The 16688-nt window shown below is 44.3% G+C and overlaps 1 protein-coding gene across 1 annotated transcript in view; it reads right to left on the bottom strand.

Moving 5' to 3' along the window:
- Positions 1-16688, bottom strand: part of LOC138681613 (pecanex-like protein 2) — a 1209413-nt gene that overhangs the window by 615658 nt on the left and 577067 nt on the right. Inside the window, exon 15 of the mRNA XM_069769269.1 lies at positions 16263-16369. Within this exon, the coding sequence (XP_069625370.1) occupies positions 16263-16369 (107 nt within the window). The remainder of the gene's footprint in view (positions 1-16262; positions 16370-16688) is intronic.

The following is a 16688-nucleotide window of genomic DNA, read 5'->3' as shown; positions in this document are numbered from 1 at the left end:
CCTTCCTCCATTCTTCAGCACGGGGTGGTTGTTGCAGGGGTATCCTCTGAATTGGAGCAGGAGATTCGGAAGGCTCAATCTCTTGCTTCTCCCTCTTTGCCTGACAATAAGCTTTTTGTCCCTGTTTAGTACCGATTAAGGGTTCTCCGGGAGTTCCACGATTCTGCTGTCAGTGGACACCTGGGGAACTCAGCCACCTGGAAAGCCATTGCTAGGCTGTTTTGGTGGTCCTCCATGACCTCTGATATCACTGTGTTTGTGTCTGCTTGTGATACCTGTGTCCGTGCTTAGAGCTCCCATAACCGGCCGGCCGGGGAATTGGTGCCATTGCTAATTCCGGATAGACCTTGGACTCATTTGTCCATGGATTTTATCACTGATCTCCCTCCTTCTAATGGCAAAAACTGTAATCTGGGTAGTGGTTGACAGATTCAGTAAACAGGCGCATTTTGTACCTCTGGCAGGATTGCCTAATGCTGAGACATTATCTAAGCTGTTTGTTGAGCACGTTGTACTCCTGCATGGTGTGCCTCTGAATGTGGTTCCTGATAGAGGGGTACAATTTGTGTCCAAATTATGGAGGGCATTTTGTAAAAGATTGGGAATTTGTTTGACCTTCTGCTCTGCTTACTATACTGAGACTAACGGTCAGACGGAGAGGACCAATCAGTCTCTTGAACAGATTTTGAGATGTCTTGCTACGTCTCAGCAGGATGATTGGTGTTCTTCGTTGCCCGTGGCTGAGTTTGCATTTAACAATCGGATTAACCAGTCCACGGGCACCTCCCCATTCTTCTGTAACTATGGTTTTCGTCCCCATTTTGGCAAATTTTCTAGGCTGGATTCAGGATGTCCAGGGGCTGATACCGCAGTGCAACGATTGGGTGAGGTGTGGAGGGAGGTTCAGAAGAACATTGGGGAGGCTCAGGGCAAACAAACGTTTTACGGATAAGCGATGGTCTGTGGGACTTAGATTCCTGGTGTCCCACAGATTCCTGTTATGATCTGGTGGCCTTGGAGCAGCATGAGACGTACTATGGAGAAGGTGGTACCTGTACTGACTGCAAACCCTGAACGTAGCAGCGCAACTAGAAGTAGCCGTGGGGGGTACCTAACACTCCCTAGACCCCTCGACACAGCCTAAGAACTAACTACCCCTAAAGACAGAAACAGGAAACCTATCTTGCCTCAGAGAAAATCCCCAAAGGATAGACAGCCCCCACAAATATTGACTGTGAGAGGAGAGGGAAATAACATACGCAGACATGAAATCAGGATTTAGCATAGGAGGCCATACTAGCTAAAAAGAAAGAATAGAACAGAGTACTATGCGGTCAGTATTAAAACACTAGAAAATATCCACCACAGAAAATACAAATCACCACATCTGACTAAAGACATGGAGGGTATATCTGCATCTCCAGAGACACAGCTTGGCTGCAAAAAATCCTTCACAGACAAAGCTGGACAAGACAAAACATGAAAATGCACAGAACTATAAGGTCCACAGCAGGTGGACAGCAAAAACAAAGCCAGGACTTATCTTTGAAGAAAAGCACAGCAAACAGGAGAGACCAGAAGGGATGTGAATCCTCCAAAAACAATGGACAACTGGCACTGACTAAAGAATCAAGCAGGACTAAATAGCCGAGTCCAAATTGAACACACCTGATAAATGCTGCGATCCACAGACAGCAGCACTACCACTCATAACCACCGGAGGGAGCCCAAGAGCAGAATTCACAACAGTACCCCCCCCCCTTGAGGAGGGGTCACTGAACCCTCACCAGAGCCCCCAGGCAGATCAGGATGAGCCAAATGAAAGGCACGAACCAAATCGTCAGCATGAACATCGGAGGCAACAACCCAAGAATTATCCTCCTGGCCATAACCCTTCCATTTGACCAGATACTGAAGCTTCCGCCTCGAAAAACGAGAATCCAAAATCTTCTCAACCACATACTCCAACTCCCCATCAATCAACACCGGAGCCGGAGGATCAACAGAGGGAACAATCGGCACCACATACTTCCGCAACAAAGATCTATGGAACACATTATGGATGGAAAAAGAGGCCGGAAGGGCCAAATGAAAAGACACAGGATTGATAATCTCTGAAATCCTATAAGGACCAATAAACCGAGGCTTGAACTTAGGGGAAGAAACCTTCATAGGAACATGATGCTAAGACAACCAGACCAAATCCACAACCCGAAGCCGGGAACCAACCCACCGACGACGGTTAGCAAAATGCTGAGCCACCTCCTGAGACAACACCAAATTGTCCACCACATGAGCCCAAATCTGCTGCAGCCTGTCAACCACAGAATCCACACCAGGACAATCAGAAGGCTCAACCTGCCCTGAAGAAAAACGAGGATGAAACCAAAATTACAAAAAAAGGCGAAACCAAGGTAGCAGAACTAGCCCGATTATTAAGGGCAAACTTGGCCAATGGCAAGAAAGCCACCCAATCATCCTGATCAGCAGACACAAAGCATCTTAAATAAGTTTCCAAAGTCTGATTAGTTCGCTCGGTTTGGCCATTTGTCTGAGGATGAAATGCGGAAGAAAAAGACAAATCAATGCCCAGCCTAGCACAAAAGGCCCGCCAAAACCTAGAAACAAACTGGGAACCTCTATCGGACACAATATTCTCCGGAATGCCATGCAAAGTAACCACATGCTGAAAAAACAATGGAACCAAATCAGAAGAGGAAGGCAATTTAGGCAAAGGTACCAAATGAACCATCTTAGAAAACCGGTCACAAACCACCCAGATAACAGACATCCTCTGGGAAACCGGAAGCTCTGAAATAAAATCCATAGAAATATGCGTCCAAGGTCTCTCAGGGACCGGCAAAGGCAGAAGCAACCCACTAGCGTGGGAACAGCAAGGCTTAGCCCGCGCACAAATCCCACAGGACTGCACAAAAGAACGCACATCCCGCGACAAAGAAGGCTACCAAAAGGACCTACCAACCAAATCTCTGGTACCAAAAATCCCAGGGTGGCCAGCCAACACAGAACAATGAACCTCAGAAATCACTTTACTAGTCCATCTATCAGGATTCAGGAACAAACAGTTTCCCCACTGGACAGTGGTCAGGTTTATTAGCCTGAAATTACTGAAGAACCCATCGTAAATCAGGGGAGATGGCAGAAAGAATCCCCCCTTCCTTCAGAATGCCGACCGGCTCAAGAACCCCAGGGGAATCAGGAAAAAAACTCCTAGAGAGGGCATCCGCCTTAACATTCTTAGTACCAGGAATGTACGAGACCACAAAATCAAAACGGGAGAAAAACAGGGACCATCGAGCCTGTCTAGGATTCAGCCATTTTGCAGACTCTAGGTAAATCAGATTCTTATGATCGGTCAGGACAACAATACGGTGCTTGGCCCCCTCAAGCCAATGTCGCCACTCCTCAAATGTCCACTTCATAGCCAACAACTCCCGATTGCCGACATCATAATTGCGTTCCGCAGGCGAAAACTTCCGATAAAAGAAGGCACACTGTTTCATCAAGGAACCATCAGAATTCCTCTGAGACAAAACGGCCCCTGCCCCAATCTCAGACGCGTCAACCTCAACCTGAAATGGAAGAGAAACATCCGGCTGATGCAACACAGGGGCAGAAGTAAATCGGCGTCTAAGCTCCTGAAAGGCAGAGACAGCCACAGAGGACCAATTCGTCACATCAGCGCCTTTCTTCGTCAAATCGGTCAGAGGTTTAACCACACTGGAAAAGTTGGCAATGAAACGACGATAAAAATTAGCAAAGCCCAAGAATTTCTGAAGGCTCTTCACAGATGTGGGCTGAATCCAATCATGAATGGCCTGAACCTTAACCGGATCCATTTCTATAGATGCGGGAGAAAAAATGAAGCCCAAAAAAGAAACCTTCTGCACTCCAAAGAGGCACTTTGACCCCTTCACAAATAAAGCATTATTACGGAGGATCTGAAATACCATCCTGACCTGTTTCACATGAGACTCCCAATCATCGGAAAAAATCAAAATATCATCCAAATATACAACCATGAATTTATCAAGATAACTTTGAAAGATATCATGCATGACGGATTGGAACACAGATGGGGCATTTTAGAGTCCGAATGGCATCACAAGGTATTCAAAATGGCCTTCGGGCGTATTAAATGCAGTTTTCCATTCGTCACCCTGCTTAATACGAATAAGATTATATGCCCCTCGAGGGTCAATCTTAGTAAACCAGCTAGCCCCCTTAATCCTAGCAAACAAATCAGTAAGCAAAGGCAAAGGGTATTGAAATTTGACCGTGATCTTATTCAAGAGGCGATAATCAATACAGGGTCTCAAGGAGCCATCCTTCTTGGCAACAAAAAAAAAACCTGCTCCCAATGGTCAAGAAGATGGCCGAATATGCCCCTTCTCCAAAGACTCCTTAATATAGCTCCGCATGGCGGCATGTTCTGGCACAGACAGGTTGAAAAGTCGGCCCTTAAGGAACATACAACCTGGAATCAAGTCAATAGCACAATCACAGTCCCTATGCGGTGGAAGGGAACTGGATTTGAACTCATCGAATATGTCCTGGAACTCTGACAAAAACTCAGGAATTTCAGAAGAGGGGGAAGAGGAAATTGACATCAAAGGAACGTGACCATGAACCCCCTGACAACCCCAACTAGTCACAGGCATAGATCTCCAATCTAACACCGGATTATGTACCTGTAACCATGGAAAACCCAGCACAAAATCATCATGCAAATTATGCAACAACAGAAAATGACAATCTTCCTGATGGGCTGGCGCCATGCGCATGGTCAGCTGTGTCCAAAACTGAGGTTTATTTTTAGCCAACGGTGTAGCATCAATGCCCCTTAAAGGGATAGGGTTCTGCAAAGGCTGCAAGGGGAAACCACAATGTCTGGCAAATTCTAAGTCCATTAAGTACAGAGCGGCGCCTGAATCCACAAATGCCATGACAGAAAATGATGATAATGAGCAGATCAAGGTCACAGATAACAGAAATTTAGGTTGTACAGTACTGATGGTAACAGAACTAGTGATTCTCTTTGTACGCTTAGGGCAATCAGAAATAATATGAGCAGAATCGCCGCAGTAAAAACACAACCTATTCTGACGCCTGAATCTTTGACGTTCAGCTTTAGACAAAATCCTATCACACTGCATAGGCTCAGGGCTCCGCTCAGAGGACAACGCCACAGTGTGAACAACTCTGCGCTCGTGCAAGCGCCGATCAATCTGAATGGCAAGAGTCATAGAATCACTCAGACCAGCAGGCATGGGGAACCCCACCATAACATCTTTAACAGATTCAGAAAGACCCTTTCTGAAAATTGACGCCAAGGCATCCTCATTCCATTTAGTCAGCACAGACCATTTTCTAAATTTCTGGCAATACGATTCTGCCGCTTCTTGACCTTGACACAGGGCCAATAAGATTTTCTCAGCTTGATCCACAGAATTAGGCTCATCATACAATAACCCCAATGCTTGAAAGAAAAAATCAACATTAAGCAAAGCAAGTTTCCAGGGAAAGTGCCCAATCCTGTGGGTCACCACGCAGCAGGGATATGATGATTTTAACCTGCTGAATGGGATCACCAGAAGACCGGGGTCTCAATGCAAAAAACAGTTTACAGTTATTTTTGAAACTCAAAAATTTGGATCTGTCACCACAGAATAAATCAGGAGTGGGAATCCTAGGTTCTAAGGCAGGAGTCTGAACAATATAATCTGAAATACCCTGTACCCTAGCAGCAAGCTGATCCACACGAGAAACTAACTCCTGAACACTCATGTTATTACTAGGTTTCGCAGCCACCCAGAGATTAAGAGGGAGGAACAGGCTAAGGAAAAAAAATGGCTCAAAACCTTTCCTCCCTTCTTCTGAGATGCAATTAACTCATTTTTGGCCAGTTGTACTGTTATGATCTGGTGGCCTTGGAGCAGCATGAGATGTACTCTGGAGAAGGTGGTACCTGTACTGACTGCAAACCCTGAACTTAGCAGCGCAACTAGAAGTAGCCGTGGGGGGTACCTAACACTCCCTAGACCCCTCAACACGGCCTAAGAACTAACTACCCCTAAATACAGAAACAGGAAACCTATCTTGCCTCAGAGAAAATCCCCAAAGGATAGACAGCCCCCCAGAAATATTGACTGTGAGAGGAGAGGGAAATAACATACGCAGACATGAAATCAGGATTTAGCATAGGAGGCCATACTAGCTAAAAAGAAAGAATAGAACAGAGTACTATGCGGTCAGTATTAAAACACTAGAAAATATCCACCACAGAAAATACAAATCACCACATCTGACTAAAGACATGGAGGGTATATCTGCATCTCCAGAGACACAGCTTGGCTGCAAAGAATCCTTCACAGACAAAGCTGGACAAGACAAAACATGAAAATGCACAGAACTATAAGGTCCACAGCAGGTGGACAGCAAAAACAAAGCCAGGACTTATCTTTGAAGAAAAGCACAGCAAACAGGAGAGACCAGAAGGGATGTGAATCCTCCAAAAACAAAGGACAACTGGCACTGACTAAAGAATCAAGCAGGACTAAATAGCTGAGTCCAAATTGAACACACCTGATAAATGCTGCGATCCACAGACAGCAGCACTACCACTCATAACCACCGGAGGGAGCCCAAGAGCAGAATTCACAACAGATTCCCCTCTCAAGCTCCCACTGGTGGAGGTTGCGCTGTACTGCACTGCAGCAGCTTGATATCTGCATTCCGCATTCGTAGAAGCCCTTGTAATTTAACCAAGACCCACTGATTCCTATTTAAACTATTCATACTGGTTGATGACTTGTTACCTAATGTAGGGGCCCTTTTTGCAGAATAAACGCAACTATGTTTTTAAGATTTTTGGGAAAAACACTGGAATATATCTATTAATAATACATTTTATCTCAGGGAATTCTTTACTATAGGTGGTGCCAAAAATGTGTTTATCACTATAGGGAAGACAATTCTTATATTAATTTTAGAAGATGCTGCCTATTGATATTACTGATTTTATTCCTGGTATTATTCAAGCTCCAATATGGATAATGTACTTTCTTTAATCCTGAACATATGGATATTTCCCTCCTGATGAGAAACGTTTTCAGTACAATTCATACATGCACGGGTCAACTCACCTATGGGTATTCCTAGAGTGGCATGAATTGGCATAGTAATTTTTGACACTTAATAATAGTGAGTATAAATTAATACAATTCCTGAATTGCAACAGTATGTATGTTGTTTATTGTTCACACTGTGATTTATGTAAATTTCTTATGAAGGCATATCACTCGCAAGTTAAAACTAAGAATCAGAGAGCATGTCAGAGAAGCTTCTGATCCCAATGCATCAAATCCGTCCAATTTGTCCATGGCACTTTTTACAGACATACTGTATGTGGGTGATTTACCTCACTTTCCATTCTGTGCCATCAAGAGTGTTAACAGGCTTGTCTTGGGGGGAGTGACGAGAAGACCACTGCTCAACAGAGAAACATACTAGATTCTAATGTTAAATACTATGTCTCCTTTGGGGCTCAACAAAAGGTCTGATTTAATTTTGTATTATTGATGGAATGATCGTTGTTTTAGTTTTTTTTTCTCATGTTTTTTTATTTATATATTGTGTTGTGTTAAATTTGTATATTTGCTGTATTTTTCATTGGTTTTATATCCATACACATGTGAAGGTTAATTACCGTATGTTTCGGACTATAAGATGCACTTATTTTCTCCAAAAATGTGGAGAAAAATGGGGGGGTGCATCTCATAGTCCAGATGTACCAGCCCTAGCTGTGTTGGGGAGGTTGGGGAGCGGCAGCAGCAGAGCAGCGGGTCACAGAAGCAGGAGTAGGCTGCTGCAGCTAACTCCTGTGCCCACTGCTAAAAAGAAATGAATATCCACTGCATTCCACACCCATGGCACCCATCCTAATCCTGGCATGCATGACCCAATCAGAAAAACATTTAAAAAAACAAACAAAAACATTACACTTTCCTTCATGTGTTCCCTTGCAGTGTCTTGTTCCGACGCCAGCAGCTGCTTTATGCTTGTAAGCAGCGCATGGCAGGAATGTCATGCGCTGCTTACAAGCTGAAGGACAGCTGCCGGATTACTCACCAGTCGCCACACCAGGACTATGTGCATGGAGGGCAGTGAGTACAAAAACCATGAAGAGACAGGTACATGCATATAATTGTAGGATCAACCACAAGACAACGAAATACTAATCAGAAAGATTTAAGTTTTATTTGACACACCAAAGAAAAAAACAGACAGAACACACTATTAAAAACATTTAAAACTTGTTCCACATTGAACAATCAGTTAGATCCAAATAACATATAGTATATGACAATGTATATCATAACAGAAATGCCCGGCTGTGTAGTATAATTAAATACAGGTAAGATCCAAAATTTGTACTTCCTATCGTCTCAAATGCACTAGGTTATACATATATATACCAATCAGAGTGGACTCTAGTCATCCATAGGGCATGGGTAGCACCTCACAGTGTGATAATTACAATCCGAGACCTTTCAAATGCTAGAACCAGTTGCCCTCATACAAATATAGATCCCTGTTACTGTGGACATCCACATAGAGTCTGACATAAAGCGTGTCCCTAGGCACAATTTAACACATGAATGCTCCCTTCAATCCTAAAGGTACTAGGAAAAACAAAAGGTACACTGCCTGGATGGCAAGTTGGTCATACTGCACCCTATACCGTCTCAAAGTCCACTACCGTCATCATGGTCCTAAGTGCACTGCTACCGTCCGGGCATGATTACTGGACCCACGCGTTCTGACACACCCTGTGTCTTTCTCAAGGTGGTACTGTCTGAGATTAACCCGTTGTGTCTATTTATAGATACCTTAGATTATGTTCATGTTACAGCTGTGAGACGCAGCCACGCGGCCGTGCAGATGAATCTGTGCGCTGCTACCCCGGAAGTGGAATTTGCAAGTCACATGGGTTACTTCACTAATGCCGAGAGCAGAATGATAGGAGACGCGTCCCCAGAGTCTCAAATTGTGGAGTGCGCTTGCGCACCCATTTAAATCTTGGATTCATCTACTCGGCGTAGGTTTTATAGAGGGGTGCCTACGGTGAGATACCCCTATAGCCAGAAGTGATTCCACACTTTTTGCATCAATATTTTGCTCAGTTTAAAGGTGCTTGGGAGATGATCTCCCTCGTATAAAGTGCGCACGCGCATTCCTTCGACGCCCGTGTGGGCGCAAATAGTGTACATATATTACCATTGACTACATGCAACGAGGTTCTTCCCTTGCATCGAGGATACGTCGGCGCCTCTAATCCATTAACAGCGCTCGACGTACCACCCCCACTGTATGCGCTACGCAGGCGCAGTTCGCTAGAGCCCGTGTGGGCGCATATGGCATAGATGTCGACGCTAAGTGCATGCAGAGAGTTCACCCCTTAGTTACATGTTCGCCAGCGCTCCCATTACATAATGGGCGCTCAAAATACCTTCCACACAGAGTACCCTGCGTCATCGCTTGAGGCCTGTGTAAGTGCAAATGGTGTAGGTCCTGACATGGTATACGTCCAGCAAAGTTACCCCTACACCTCAAATGCGCACACATCTTTGGTCCGCCAGGGGCGCCAAAGCAAACTAACCCCACGGTTTATAGTATAGCTTGATCACCTAAGCCTAAGTGGGCTCAGGTGACTTAAATGCTATCAATAGGTGCATGCACCAGCATTGCCCCCATGCCCTAAATGCGCAAACGCCTTTCTAACTAAACAGGAGCCAGGGTGGTAGTCATGGCGAGGGGCTTCTGTATTTCCCTCACACCCCAGTGCCCCGCTGCATTAATAAAACAATGTCCATTTTGGGGTGTGTTGTGTGTGTCATGTACTTCACCCACCTGGGGATCAGGGATCTCTTCAGCATACAGAGGCCCAGTCTTTTTCAGACAGACACAAATATAATCAGAGCCCTTGTTCTTTTTCAATGAAACTTTACTGAACACAATGGGGTGCGCATTGGTTGGATTTAGTGACGCCATTAAGGTACAGGTACTCTTTATACAATCAGCCCTCACTTCCCTGTTTACATACGTATATTGCTTATTTTGCACATTTCTTACTTCCTGGTTCTCTACCACATTGTTTGCACATAGCACACTGCACTTTTTTATATGGTGGTTGGCCATTTGGCCTGGTTATATTATGTTATGGGTCATTTTACTTAAACCCCATAGATATTTTTGGTGTTATAAGCTCACCTTTGATACATTTACCATTTTTTAGCACTTGTGGTACACACCATTTTTTATCCCTGATTGATTTTTTATAAGAGTCCTGATATTAACCCCTTTTTGGCATACCTTATACCTATCCAGATTTTTATATATATTTTTGTGATTTTATCTTTGTGTTTATTATATGTTTTTATATATCCTCCCAATATGTGCACATATATATATGTTATTACCATTACTAATAAAGAATTATTGTGATAACACGTATATCCTTGCCATGTCATTTTCTTGGAGTTAGGTCCCTAGCTCTGGTGGTTGGTTTTTACAGCTCCTAAAGATGCAGCTAAGCGCCAAGGCCACGTGTCGAGTGGCGCCCATGGAAGACTCACCAGCACCACTCCCAGCACCGCTTCCCGCCAAAAAGTCTCCGCCATCGACAGAGCAGACTGGCACTGATGGCACCGCATCTGAAGCAGGTATGAGGAACGACCCTGCCCCGGTGACCGACCCCTCTCCAGTGACTGCTCGTGCCACAGCTACTGACCCCACTCCAGTGACTGACATTACGGCGGCCACCGACTTGCCACACTGCAGGCCGACGAGTCACTGATAGGCCCGCTCCCAGCATAAGAGAAAGTAAGAAGAATCTGAAAATAACTGTATATAGTTCACTGTTAAAAACTCTTTGCTGCTAAAGTTTATTGAACCTGGCCAGGGTTTCTTCTTAAAGCGGTCCCATATTAAAGGGATCCTAAGTTTGCACAAGTTGTCCGTATTGTTGTGGTATTGCTTTCCTTTCGGGGAGAGTAATGCTTCATTTGGAGACAAAGAAGGATAACTGCATCCAGGTATCACAAACATGCAACACATTTCACACTCCAGACCACCACAGGGGGAGCTTCTGCTCCTATTTATTAGGTCACGCCCCATATATACAACTGGTAGTCTGTAGGGAAAGTTAGTTAGTTCCAGACCAGAGTCTGAGGAGGATGGAAGGTTAAAGGAGCTGTGCATGCCCTCAGAGCTGCAGCTCCCAGAAAGAGACATTCAGAAGGCAGAACTGTATTGCAGCAAGCATGAAGGAAGTCAGAGGAAAGGAGAGGATACCAGAAGGGGACCAGCCCTGCACAGGCTGCCTCCTTCTGAGGCGTATAATCCCGGTAGCTGGAACACCGAGGGAGTAAGGACCTTTATGCTTTACTCCAGAGCCCGGCAGCACAGCTAATTGCAAGTTACCTGTCGGCATCTACACCCAGGAGGCACGGTGGCACCCCTCAGAGGCTGAGCATGATAGTCCCTATAAACAGCCTCAAGCCACCAGTCATACGGGTATTGTCCTATCTGACTACGGGGGACAGAGAGAGAGACACAACATCTGTCATAGGCAGTAAGGGACTACACCACTAGAGTGCAAGGGAAGGCTATTGATTTCCACCTGGACAAGGGGACTCTGGACTTGCCTCCAAACCGGCCAGACTCTGCCAGCCCTGTGATCTGGTGCTCTGGACTGTGGATGCTGAAGTCTTCAGTAAAAGGTAAAGAGACTGCAACCTTGTGTCCTCGTTCTTCTCTGCACCTCTCACCATCCACCATCTACACACTGGGAAGCCCTGGGGAGATACTTCATATGTGGGAAGGTATACCATCTAGCTGCCATAACATCACCCCAGCGGACCCCTTAAAGCAGCGTCGGTCACCCTGACCGAATACCACAGGTGGCATCACGAACGCAAACTTTATCCCTTTAAAGACCTTTCCCTTTTACACGGACGTCCCAGGGCCACGGACCGGGTCAGCCACCGTGACATCCCCCTGTGAACCGCAGGACCCAGTACCGATTAGCCCACGGCCCCATGGGGGCGATCCACATCCATTTTCACAATACATGGGAACTCCATCTCCTGCGCTTTTCCTGGTCTGCTCCTTCAGGATATCTGCCTGCACCATGGTTTCCAGGCCCGCAGTTCCCTGAAACATCCAGCTAACTGATACTGAGTGCTCCCCATCCACTTTCCCCATCATGGGCAAAACTAAAGGATACTGCTGCCTATCCTTCTCGGACTGTAAGTCCCGGACGTCACGGGAGGTAACCCACAGACTAGCCACTGATTCTTCCAGGCTGTCTCGCTTCCCACATGTTCCAAGATCTAGAATCTCCAGACCTTTTTCCTTCAATCTTCAGTCTCACTCCCTCAACTCTGCACTGTTGCTCTGTTCAGCTCTCTGCCCCAACTCCTTCTAGAACAATTCTCCTCACACAGCTTTAGCTCCCCCACTAATTGAAATTAACCACTTTACCCCCAAGGGTGGTTTGCACGTTAATGACCGGGCCAATTTTTACAATTCTGACCACTGTCCCTTTATGAGGTTATAACTCTGGAACGCTTCAACGGATCCCAGTGATTCTGACATTGTTTTCTCGAGACATATTGTACTTCATGATAGTGGTAAAATGTATTTGATATTACCTGCGTTTATTTGTGAGCAAAACGGAAATTTGGCGAAAATTTTGAAAATTTCACAATTTTCCAACTTTGAATTTTTATGCAATTAAATCACAGAGATATGTCACACAAAATACTTAATAAGTAACATTTCTCACATGTCTACTTTACATCAGCACAATTTTGGAACCAACATTTTTTTTTGTTAGGGAGTTATAAGGGTTAAAAGTTGACCAGCAATTTCTTATTTTTACAACACCATTTTTTTTTAGGGACCACATCTCATTTGAAGTCATTTTGAGGGGTCTATATGATAGAAAATACCCAAGTGTGACACCATTCTAAAAACTGCACCCCTCAAGGTGCTCTAAACCATATTCAAGATGTTTATTAACCCTTCTGGTGCTTCACAGGAATTTTTGGAATGTTTAAATAAAAATGAACATTTAACTTTTTTTCACAAAAAAATTTACTTCAGCTCCAATTTGTTTTATTTTACCAAGGGTAACAGGAGAAAATGGACCACAAAAGTTGTTGTACAATTTGTCCAGAGTACGCTGATAACCCATATGTGGGGGTAAACCACTGTTTGGGCGCATTGGAGAGCTTGGAAGGGAAGGAGTGCCGTTTAACTTTCAATGCAAAATTGACTGGAATTGAGATGGGACGCCATGTTGCGTTTGGAGAGCCACTGATGTGCCTAAACATTGAAACCCCCCACATGTGACACCATTTTGGAAAGTAGACCCCTTAAGGAACTTATCTAGATGTGTGGGGAGCGCTTTGACCCACCAAAGGCTTCACAGAAGTTTAAAAAAAAATAAAAAAATAAAACAAAAATTTTTTCCCACAAAAATTATTTTTTAGCCCCCAGTTTTGTATTTTCCCGAGGGTAACAGGAGAAATTGGACCACAAAATTTGTTGTCCAATTTGTTCTGAGTGCACTGATACTCCATATGTGGGGGGGAACCACTGTTTGGGCGCATGGGAGGGCTCGGAAGGGAAGGAGCGCCATTTGGAATGCAGACTTAGATGGAATGGTCTGCAGGTGTCACATTCCGTTTGCAGAGCCCCTAATGTACCAAAACAGTAGAAACCCCCCCACAAGTGACACCATTTTGGAAAGTAGACCCCCTAAGGAACTTATCTAGATGTGTGGTGAGCGCTTTGACCCACCAAGGGCTTCACAGAAGTTTATAATGCAGAGCCGTAAAAATAAAACAAAAATTTTTTCCCACAAAAATTATTTTTTAGCCCCCAGTTTTGTATTTTCCCGAGGGTAACAGGAGAAATTAGACCCCAAAATTTGTTGTCCAATTTGTCCTGAGTACGCTGATACCCCATATGTTGGGGTAAACCCCTGTTTGGGCACACAGGAGAGCTCGTTGGGGAAGGAGCACGGTTTTACTTTTTCAATGCAGAAATGGCTGGAATTGAGATCGGACGCCATGTCGCGTTTGGAGATCCCCTGATGTGCCTAACCAGTGGAAGCCCCCCAAATTATAACTGAAACTCTAATCCAAACACACCACTAACCCTAATCCCAACAGTAACCCTAACCACACCTCTAACCCTGACACACCCCTAACCCTAATCCCAACCCTATTCCCAACCGTAAATGTAATCTAAACCCTAACCGTAACTTTAGCCCTAACACTAACTTTAGCCCCAACAATAACTGTAGCCTTAACCCTAGCCCCAACCCTAACCCTGACCCTAGCCCTAACCCTAACTGTAGCCCTAACCCTAGCCCTAACCCTAACCCTAATGGGAAAATGGAAATAAATAAATTTTTTTAATTTTTCCCTAACTAAGGGGGTGATGAAGGGGGTTTTGATTTACTTTTATAGCGGGTTTTTTAGCGGATTTTTATGATTGGCAGCCGTCAGACACTGAAAGACGCTTTTTATTGCAAAAAATATTTTTTGCGTTACCACATTTTGAGAGCTATGTTTTTTGCGGGACAAGTTGACTTTTTATTGATAACATTTTCGGGCATGTGACTTTTTTTGATCGCTTTTTATTCCGATTTTTGTGAGGCAGAATGACCAAAAACCAGCTATTCATGAATTTCTTTTGGGAGAGGCGTTTATACCGTTCTGCGTTTGGTAAAATTGATAAAGCAGTTTTATTCTTCGGGTCAGTATGATTACAGTGACACCTCATTTATATCATTTTTTATGTTTTGGCGCTTTTATACGATAAAAACTATTTTATAGAAAAAATAATTATTTTTGCATCGCTTTATTCTAAGGACTATAACTTTTTTATTTTTTTGCTGATGATGCTGTATGGTGGCTCGTTTTTTGCGGGACAAGATGACGTTTTCAGCAGTACCATGGTTAGTTATAGCCGTATTTTTGATCGCGTGTTATTCCACTTTTTGTTCAGCGGTATGATAATAAAGCGTTGTTTTTTGCCTCGTTTTTTTTTTTGTTCCTTACGGTGTTTACTGAAGGGGTTAACTAGTGGGACAGTTTTATAGGTCGGGTCGTTACGGACACGGCAATACTAAATATGTGTACTTTTATTGTTTTTTTTTATTGAGATAAAGAAATGTATTTATGGGAATAATATTTTTTTTTTTTCATTAATTAGGATTTTTTTTTTTTTACATATTTGGAAATATTTTTTTTTACTTTTTTACTTTGTCCCAGGGGGGGACATCACAGATCGTTGATCTGACAGTTTGCACAGCACTCTGTCAGATCAACGATCTGACTTGCAGTGCTGCAGGCTTACCAAGCGCCTGCTCTGAGCAGGCACTGCAGGACCCAGATGCCGCGGCCATTTTGGTAGGACACCCTCGCAGCAACGCGATCACATCGCGTTGCTGTGGGGGTCTCAGGGAAGCCCGCAGGGAGCCCCCTCCCTGCGCGATGCTTCCTTGTACCGCCGGGTACATGTGCCAGGGGCGGTCCATGACCGTTCCTGGCACATAGTGCCGGATGTCAGCTGCAATAGGCAGCTGACACCTGGCCGCGCTCCCCCCATGAGCGCGGCCAATCGCGTATGACGTACTATCCCGTCGGTGGGCATACGGGCAGACCCCACCTCGACGGGATAGTACGTCATATGTCAGAAAGGGGTTAACTCAGGAAGGCACTCTTCCTGTCACTACACTGACCCCGCCCCCTTTTTCAACTGTCACAACTCGGCTGAAACCAGTTCTTATCTCAATCTAATATCTAACTCTATAGTGCCCTCCAGTGTGTCTAACCCGCAACTACACTGCCATAACCCTTACCAATGCTGACCTATCACTGCCACTGACTGTCCCTAACATATAAATATCAGAACAGTGTCAGCCATTATTATATTATACAGTGTTAGCTATCATATATTACACAGGTCACATAGTAAACCCAAAACATATCCGGTTTCATTAGTTAGGCATGTGCAGGAATGCAGGGCCCAAACCAGCCGCCTGCACCCCCCCTTACAAGATAAAGGCAGGTGACTGTTTTCCTTTTCAAGCTAGCAAAAAGTATAATATATATCTATACATATTAGTACAGAGAAATAATATATCAGAAATCTTTACTCACTTTATAATTGAAGGATCACTACCTTGCCGGCTCAAATGATATGAAAGTGCAATCAAAAGACCACAGAATGCAGAAAATACTGGAGGAATATGTTGATCCCATGTTTCCTAATAAAATAAGCCAAAATACTTCACTATTGTTTCTATATTACAGCACAGATTTATACAGTATTTGTACAAAGAACCATGCAAGAAATGATTCACACCAGCAAGTCTGTTTTCAGTTCACCTATGATATACCCCAGCCAAGGAAAATTAACGACTGTATACATATTTTATCACACATGTACATGTCTATTAATTCAATACATTTAAAGGGAACCTGTCACCCCCAAAATCGATGGTGAGCTAAGCCCACCGGCATCAGGGGCTTATCTACAGCATTCTGGAATGCTGTAGATAAGCCCTGGATGTAACCTAAAAGATG

Source organism: Ranitomeya imitator, chromosome 5 (genome assembly GCF_032444005.1).
Source record: "Ranitomeya imitator isolate aRanImi1 chromosome 5, aRanImi1.pri, whole genome shotgun sequence".
NCBI lineage: Eukaryota > Metazoa > Chordata > Amphibia > Anura > Dendrobatidae > Ranitomeya > Ranitomeya imitator.
This window is presented reverse-complemented; position numbering and strand designations above follow the sequence as displayed.